The following is an 8,936-nucleotide window of genomic DNA, read 5'->3' on the forward strand; positions in this document are numbered from 1 at the left end:
CATATAGGTTTCTCAAGAGGCAGGTCAGGTGGTCTGGTATTCCCATCTCTTTCAGAATTTTCTACAGTTTATTGTGATCCACACAGTCAAAGGCTTTGGCATAGTCAATAAAGCAGAAATAGATGTTTTTCTAGAACTCTCTTGCTTTTTCCATGATCCAGCAGATGTTGGCAATTTGATCTCTGGTTCCTCTGCCTTTTCTAAAACCAGCTTGAACATCTGGAAGTTCACGGTTCACGTATTGCTGAAGCCTGGCTTGGAGAATCTTGAGCATTATTTTACTAGCGTGTGAGATGAGTGAAATTGTGAGGTAGTTTGAGCATTCTTTGGCATTACCTTTCTTTGGGATTGGAATGAAAACTGACCTTTTCCAGTCCTGTGGCCACTGCTGAGTTTTCCAAATGTGCTGGCATACTGAGTGCAGCACTTTCACAGCATCATCTTTCAGGATTTGAAATAGCTCAACTGGAATTCCATCACCTCCACTAGCTTTGTTCGTAGTGATGCTTTCTAAGGCCCACTTGACTTCACATTCCAGGATGTCCGGCTCTAGGTGAGTGAGTGATCACACCATAGTGATTATCTGGGTCCTGAAGCTCTTTTTTGTACAGTTCTGTGTATTCTTGCCACCTCTTCTTAATATCTTCTGCTTCTGTTAGATCCATACCATTTCTGTCCTTTATCGAGCCCGTCTTTGTATGAAATGTTCCCTTGGTATCTCTAATTTTCTTGAAGAGATTTCTAGTCTTTCCCATTCTGTTGTTTTCCTCTATGTCTTTGCATTGATCGCTGAGGAAGGCTTTCTTATCTCTCCTCGCTATTCTTTGGAACTCTGCATTCAAATGGGAATATCTTTCCTTTTCCCCTTTGCTTTTCGCTTCTCTTCTTTTCACAGCTATTTGTAAGGCCTCCTCAGATAGCCATTTTGCTTTTTTGCATTTCTTTTCCATGGGGATGGTCTTGATCCCTATCTCCTGTACAGTGTCAGGAACCTCTGTCCATAGTTCATCAGGTACTCTGTCTATCAGATCTAGTCCCTTAAATCTATTTCTCACTTCCACTGTATAATCATAAGAGATTTGATTTAGGTCATACCTGATAGCGTATTGAAAAGCAGAGATATTACTTTGCCAACAAAGGTCCGTCTAGTCAAGGCTATGGTTTTTCCTGTGGTCATGTATGGATGTGAGAGTTGGACTGTGAAGAAAGCTGAGCACCGAAGAATTGATGCTTTTGAACTGTGGTGTTGGAGAAGACTCTTGAGAGTCCCTTGGACTGCGAGGAGATCCAACCAGTCCATTCTGAAGGAAATCAGCCCTGGGATTTCTTTGGAAGGACTGATGCTAAAGCTGAAACTCCAATATTTTGGCCACCTCATGCGAAGAGTTGACTCATTGGATAAGACCCTGATGCTGGGAGGGATTGGGGGCAAGTAGAACAGGGGATGACAGAGGATGAGATGGCTGGATGGCATCACCGACTCAATGGACATGAGTTTGAGTGAACTCTGGGAGATGGTGATGGACAGGGAGGCCTGGCGTGCTGCGATTCATGGGGTCACAATGAGTCGGACACGACTGAGTGACTGAACTGAACTGAACCGAATGGTCTAGCGGTTTTTCCTACTTTCTTCAATTTAAGTCTGAATTTGGCAATAAGGAGTTCATGATCTGAGCCACAGTCTGCTCCCGGTCTTGTTTTTGCTGACTGTATAGAGCTTCTCCATCTTTGGCTGCAAAGAATATAATCAATCTGATTTCGGTGTTGACCATCTGGTGATGTCCATGTGTATGGTGATGACCATGATTTTAAAAATGTTTATATCATCCCCCTACCCACATCCATTTGACAGAACTCTAGAAGCAGAGCGCAGGCAGGAGGGAAACTGAAAATTAATAAATAAATAATGTATATATCAGTAATTTCCAAACTTTGCTGCATGTTGGAATCCCCTGGGGATCTTTAAAAAGTACTAATGCCTGACTCCCACCCTCAGTCATTCTGATTCTGGTGTAGGATATGGCCTGAGTGTTGGGATTTTTAAAAGTCTCCTGCTGCTAAATTGCTTCAGTCGTGTCTGACTCTGTGAGACCCCATAGACGGCAGCCCACCAGGCTCCCGCATCCCTGGGATTCTCCAGGCAAGAACACTGGAGTGGGTTGCCATTTCCTTCTCCAATCTCCTGGATGATTCTAATGTGTGGCACAGTTTGGTTCCCTGTGTGGTGCTCTTGTTGTTGTTGCTGAGTCGCTAAATCGTGTTCAACTCTTTTGGGACCCCATGAATTATGGCCTGCTGGGCTCCTCTGTCCATGGGATTTCCCAGGCAAGAATACTGGAGCGGGTTGTCATTTCCTTCTCCAGGGGATCTTCCCAACCCAGGGTCTCCGGCTTGACAGGCAGATTCTTTACCACCATTGGTCACCTGATACGAAGGGCCAACTCGAAAAACACCCTGAAAGACTGAAGAAAGATTGAAGTCAAAAGGAGAAGCAGGCAGCAGAGGATGAGATGGTTAGATAGCCTCCCAGACTCAATGGACCTGAATTTGAGGAAACTCCAGGAGATAGTGGAAGACAGAGGAGCCTGGCATGCTGCACTTCATGGGGTTGCAAAGAGTCAACAAGACTTAGCTACTGAACAACAAGGACAGCTGATGCTCTGCCCACAATACAAGAAGAGTGGGCACCATACCTCCCTTGGCTGGTCCAGTTAGGATGGGAAGAAGGGCCTGATGGATTCTCCCTGACCCTCGTTCCTGACTTCAGGCCTCAGGGGAGCTGGACCCACCCAAACTAAGGAGGGTCCCGTGTTCACCTCCTGTCATCTATCATGACACTTATTGAAATTTTATTTACCTGTTCACACTTCGGGGAATCTCTCTTCCCCTAAATTCTCTGTAAGTTCCATAAGGGAGGAAGAGTGTCTTTTCACAGTTTATTTCTCGCACCTGGCACACAATAAATGCTAAGTTAGTGTTTGTGGAATTAATAAATGCTGTTGTTCTTCTCTTCCATTGCCTCCCTCTCCAGGATCTTCTAGCTCTGTGTCATTTATTATTGCATTTTCAGAATTTTTGGCACTTTTCCTAGCCCTCACCTTCTCTTCAGGGGCTTGTTGATTCATCAATTTGCTCACTTGTTCTACAATATGTATTGAATATCCACCATGTCCCAGGCACCACAAAGGTACTATAGGCCCTTGGGAGCAAAGAGACAACTCTCAGGGAACATAAAGTCTGGAGGGAAGACCACTGAATAATCACATAAACATAGTAATAAACAATAGTAATGCCATGAAAGACAAAATGGGAGAACCCAACCTAATGGTGGGGTGGAGGTCAGAGAAGGCTTCCCTGGAGAAGCTGGGTTAACTATGCAAATAGAATGGAATTGAGGGGGGGGTGGTCTTAAAAGCAGTGTAGGCCTAAGGAAGGGGCTTCTGTGTGGCTCAGATGATAAAGACTCTGCCTGCAATGTGGGTGACGGAAGTCTTCCCTGAATTGGGAAGACCCCCTGGAACAGGAAATGGCAACCCACCCCAGTATTCTTGCCTGGACAATCCCATGGACAGAGGAGCCTTGTGGGCTACAGTCCATGGGGTTGCAAAGAGTCAGACATGACTGAAGCGACTTAGCACACACACAGGCTTAAAGAAGAGTCTGTGCAAAGGCCTCGAGGCAAGAGGGAACGCAGGACATTAGAAGGGATATAGTGAGAGCTGAGGGGTAGTTAGGGGACAGACACCGGGCTGGCCTTGAAAGTCACCACAAAAATTTTGGTCTTTACCCTAAGAGCAAGGCAAAGATCACTGATCCTTAGAAGGAATAACATACTGGAGAGAACACAAGTGACCACTCCCACTCTTTCCCCTTGGTTACTCACAGTACCACTTTTGCACCCTCTGGCAGGGTGTTCCACTTCTTCTCTCTTCTCCTAGTGCCCTTTAGCCTGTTCTTCACTCCCCCTGTAATTGTAACCCCTCTTCCCCGCTCCCTGCCCCATCCCCAGCACCCTGTCCTTGGGTTTCACTCTGGTAGCCTTCTGGCTTTTTTCCCTTCACTGTGCTGGTTATTCATCATGATGAAGAAAGCCAGGGCTTTCTCTAGTTGCAGAGCACAGGCTCTAGAGTGCTTGGGCTCAGTAACTATGGTGCTTGGACTTCTCTAGTTGTGGGATCTTAGTCCCCCCAGGGATTGAACCAGCTCCCCCTGCATTGGAAGGCAGATTCTTAACCACTGGACCACCAGGGAAGTCCTGGCCCTCTGGGTTGTTTTTTTGGTCAGAGCCTCTCTTTCTGCAGCACTTCTCCTTGGTCTCCTGGCTTTCACAAAGGCCCTCAGGCCTCTGGGTCCCATGTGGTGGACCAGCCTCGGCTTCACTCCCACCCCAAGGCCCTTGGATGGTGTAAAACCCACAGTCCAGGTGTGGGTCTGAGAACTCTGACTCTTGGATTCTTATCTCATCCACACCTTCCTACTTCCTGGGAAAAGTAACTTTGGGGTTCCAGGGCAGAGAGAGGACTGGGAGCAGCCGCAGCCTGGACATAGATTCTATACGTTTGCCCATAGTGAAAGTTAAGTGAAAGTTGCTCGGTCGTGTCTGACTCTTTGCGACCCTATGGACTATACAGTCCATGGAATTCTCCAGGCCAGGATACTGGAGCGGGTAACCGTTCCCTTCTCCAGAGGATCTTCCCAACCCAGGGATCAAACCCAGGTCTCCCACATTGTGGGTGGATTCTTTAGCAGCTGAGCCACTGGGGAAGCCCAAAGTGGAGCCCATTGAAGAGAAACACACACAGCAACGTGGCATCAGGCTTTATTGTAGGGGCTAAATTCACTGGGGGAGGGAAAAATTCCTGTCTGTCAGGGGTAGAGCGGTTAAAGAGGTGAAATGGGAGAAAAACCAATTCTGACAGGAGTGGGGTGAGGGCAGTAATAGGGAGTGTTGGGCCAAGGGGACACCTTAGGGGATGAGGAGGGGACGGAGGGAGAAGAGGGCTGTAGTGGAGAAGGGAGGGGAGGTGATGGCACTGAAGGATCCCAGGCCTGGTGCCTGTGGCCTGGGAGCAGGCCGTCTTCTCAGCAGTGGAGATAAGAGCAGACGCAGAGCCCCGGGCTGAGAACACAGACAGTGCCTTGGACTTGCTGCCTGCTCCCCGGGGCTGTCCTCCTCACTTGCGGGCGCCCAGTGCTAGGGCAATGATCAAGCCCAGAACCAGCAGGAACATAGCGACCGAGAGCAGCACCGTGATGACCACCATGCCCCCTGTCCGGGCCATTGCCAGCCCAATGGATTCTGCCTTCCTTCCTGTCAGAAGAGAGGAGGGAGGCAGTTCTAGGCAGGAAGGGCCCCCACCCTGCCCAAGGCTCCCAGCCCAGCCCCTCATCCATTCATCCAGCCAGCCATCCCCTCATCCGTGTATTCATCCAACCAACCAACGAATCATTAGATAAACATTTATGAAGCATCTCCTACGTGAGGCACCGAGGATTCAGAAATTAATCGGACACGGTCACTACCCACAAAGTTTAGTGGTGCAGGGAAATGTGTCAGCAGCCACTTAAAATGCCAGGGGCTCAGTGTGAGGATAGAGGAAGGAAGAGAAGCTAAGGGAGGATAGGAAGGGGCAGGTGGGGGATGGGGCAAGAGGGGCCAGGGAAGGCTCTGGGGCCCTGAGACGTTACTCACGAGGAAATGTGGACATTGGGATTTCTCTGCTAGACTCGGTGGATGCCCCCTTTGTCACGAGGTAGGAAATGCTTTTGCGGTGAGGTTCGGGAGAGGAGAGAATCCTCAGTCAGTGTCCAGGACTTAGAGTATGAGGGAGTCCAGGCCTCCCACTCCACAGCTGTGCCCAGGAGAGGCCTGTTCTGGTAGCTGTGCCCCCATTCTCTCCCCCATACTCACCACATCCCACCACCACCGCCACCAAAGTCAGGGCCCAGCTCCTCTTCCTATAGCCCTTCCCACCCGTGCCCCAGGCCCGGGCCTGGTACTTACTAGTATTTGGTTCCTGGTGCCAGGTTTGTCACCTGGTATGCACTGAGCCGGGTGACCGTGAAGCCAGACCCGCTGTCCACCACGCTCACCAGCTCCCTGCGTCCGCGGCACGGAGGCACCACGAAGCTAGATCTCACCACTGGGTGGGAAATTGGTGATGAAAGGCAGGGACAAGCCTCGAAAGGCCCCAAGGAGAAGGGCAGTATTTAGAGTATGGATGGTGGGGAAAGGGGGTCAATAGGAAGGGAGAGTGGGAGGAGGGATGCCTGAGTATCCTGGGAAGGGATCTATGGGCACTAGGGGGTGCTGGGAGCGAGAAGCAGACCTTTGCTGTCATTGGCTCTCCGGACAGTCAGTGTGGCGTTGCCCCCTGTGAGGTGACATGGGGGCAAGGCAACTAGCAGGCTTTCCGTCATCACTGGGGACAGCAGACCAGAGAGGCTTGAGATGTTGAAGTCAGCTAAGGGGCCAGGAAGGAGTTCAGGGGAGGATCAATTCCTTTCTCGCCAACAGATCGGCCACCCCACTCCACCCCTGGGGGTCCTCTCTAAGGATGAAGAGTCCCTTCCACTCTGTGGTCTGTTTGCGGAACACGAGTCTTTGCCCGTATGACCACCAGGTGGCAGGCTTGGGCTGCAGAAGCTGGGTACTCCTCCAAGCCTCCAGATGCAGGGGTGCTAGGAGAGGGCAGCTCCCAACCCCACCCCTGTCCAAAGCCTTGGTCTCTTCCCCACTCCTGCCTGCCTCCTGAATCTGGAAGGGAACAGGAATGTGCCCTGGGCCCAGTGACTGATGCCTGGTCACCGCCGTCACCAGTTTCCCAGCCCCAGCTGGCCAGACCAGCCCCTCTTTGACAGCCCTGGAAGGCACAGTTCCTCCTCTCCAGAACCCCCCTTCCAAGCCCCTCCCCAGCCTGGCCAGAGATGGCAGAGACCTGCAGCCCCGGGGACCAGGACAGCCAGCAGAATCAGGATCCAAGACAAGGTCCACACAGGCCACGGAGATGCCATCGCTGGGCTGGGAGCTGGGGTGGGTGCTGGCGGGCTGTGACTGCCTAAGGCAACTGAAGCCCTTCCCCTAGGGCTGCCTGATTTTGTCTTGGCGGGGTGGGAGGAGCTCGAGGGGAATCCTGCCCAACCTGCCCCTTGGGTACCAACAGCCTCAGGGGAGGCCCCCAAACAGGTTTTTCAGGATGGGGAGCTAGCCCTCAGGCCAGGATGGGGAGGGCCTGGCTGGATCTCGGTGGCTTAGTCACCGCAGAGGGGCAGGGGAGCTGAGGTGGGGGTGGAAAATCCTTCTTCTGGGACACCCACATGTAAAAGCATTCCCGCCTGCAAGGGCATCTGGAGCCCGGCCTGTAGAGGACCACCCCCCCATGTGGTGGGGGTCTTCCCAGGAGGGTGGCAAGTACTGAGTTTGCCCTGGTGTGTGGAGAGAGGGGAGTCACCCTGAGGGGCTCCTGAAAGGGCCTTGGCTGGGCAGGAACGGGAGAGAAACAGAGAAACCGGCAGGACAGGGTCGGGGCATCAGAGCCCAGGGCCTCAATTCTTGGCATCCACTGAGGCCCAAGCACTGAACTCTGGGAGGGGCAGAGGGAGGGGTATGGGTGCCAGGAAGCACACAGGGCTTCCCATCCTCCAAGGATGCCATGGAGGCCTTCCAGAGATCGGAGAGGTGGGCACTGACCTGCCCAGTAGGGGTGGGGGAGGCATACCGTCAGCCTTGGTCAACAACATTTGCAGAACTGTTTGAGAATAAAGGAGAGAGAGACGGAGGGAGAAAATGAAAGAGAGACACAGCTTCTCCAAAGGCCCTCCCACCCCTGTGCTCGGTTAGAGAGCCCTCAAGGAGTTGTGAGCAGAGACAACAGACAGGAGGAGAAAGCACCTCTCCTGGGCCCGGCAGGCGCTTTGCTTGCTCTACACTCAAGCTCACCGCCAGCCCGGTCGGTGGACGTTATTGGCTCCTTTCGTGGATGTGGAAACTGAGACTCAGAGCCACTTGTGGAACATGGAATACTTTGTCAGGAGAGGTCGTAGATCTCCACAGGGAGCATTTATGTGTGTCTTTCTGCTCCTGGAGCCACTCTGGCTCCCCCAGTCCCAGAAGAGGGCCAGGGTCCCACCAGGGAAGTGAGGTGCTGGTGAGGGTGTGTCCGTGAAAAGGTCAGCTCCTGTCCTGGGGTTTGAGCAGGGGGTGACAATAAAGACCAGATTCCTGGACCAAAGCGGAGAGTGGGAGGGCCTCAGACCAGCACTTCTCCAAATTGAATGTGCATGTGAATCACCGGGGATCTTATTAAGATGCAGTATCTGATTCAGTGGGTCTGAGGTGAAGCCTGAAATTCTGCATTTCTAACGAGCTTCCAGGTAAGGTTGATTGATGCTAGCCTGGGAGGCACACACTCGAGTCACCAGGTGCTCAGTATGGCCTCCTTCTCCGCCCCCGCCCGTACACACACACTCTGGATCCTCTGCTGGAGATCAGGGTCAGGTGTTTTTCCCCTGTCTCCCAGCAGAGGCTGCCTTTGGGCGAAGAAATGAATTCTGTTTTCCCTGCGCCTTGGCTTTTGTTCCCTTTTAGATAAGATCCAATCATAATTCTGCAAAATGAAAGAGGATCTTTGGCACATTGAGAACTTTGGAGAGAGGGAACAGACTAAATGGTGGAATTCCAGGGTGAGGGATCTTCTTAGTACTCTTCAAATCCCATCCCCAGCCAGGAGGATGTTTACACTTGGGCTTGGGAGAGATCACTTCCCATCTCAGTCACAAACCAGCAGCAGAAAGGAGAAGAGGTTGGGTTTATTGCAGACTGGGTCATGTTGTGTCTACTCCTAAGCTCCCATCTCCATCTGAAATTATGAGTGGGACAGAGTTGGGTAGGGGAGGACAGAGCTCTGACCAGATTTTAAAAGGATAAGAGGGGCCTG

At 51.7% G+C, this 8,936-nt stretch overlaps 1 protein-coding gene across 1 annotated transcript; it reads right to left on the reverse strand.

Annotated features, from left to right (window-relative positions):
- Positions 1 to 4,838: 4,838 nt before the first annotated feature.
- Positions 4,839 to 7,052, reverse strand: UPK2 (uroplakin 2). The gene is made up of 5 exons (XM_005897135.3): positions 6,939 to 7,052; positions 6,330 to 6,464; positions 6,005 to 6,143; positions 5,693 to 5,763; positions 4,839 to 5,311 (listed from the first exon to the last, which is right to left on the reverse strand). Exons 1-5 carry the CDS (start codon positions 7,012 to 7,014, stop codon positions 5,175 to 5,177), a joined length of 558 nt encoding a protein of 185 aa, XP_005897197.1. The 5' UTR covers positions 7,015 to 7,052; the 3' UTR covers positions 4,839 to 5,174.
- Positions 7,053 to 8,936: the final 1,884 nt, after the last annotated feature.

Source organism: Bos mutus, chromosome 15, assembly GCF_027580195.1.
Source record: "Bos mutus isolate GX-2022 chromosome 15, NWIPB_WYAK_1.1, whole genome shotgun sequence".
Taxonomy (NCBI): Eukaryota; Metazoa; Chordata; class Mammalia; order Artiodactyla; family Bovidae; genus Bos; species Bos mutus.

Coding starts and splice junctions, on each gene's coding strand:
- UPK2 (XM_005897135.3), bottom strand. CDS start 7,014: ATGGCATCTCCGTGGCCTGTGTGGACCTTGTCTTGGATCCTGATTCTG. Junction 5,764..6,004: donor GCACCAGGAACCAAATACTA/GTAAGTACCAGG, acceptor TCACCGCAAAAG/CATTTCCTACCTCGTGACAA. Junction 5,312..5,692: donor CCCAATGTCCACATTTCCTC/GTGAGTAACGTC, acceptor CTCTTCTGACAG/GAAGGAAGGCAGAATCCATT.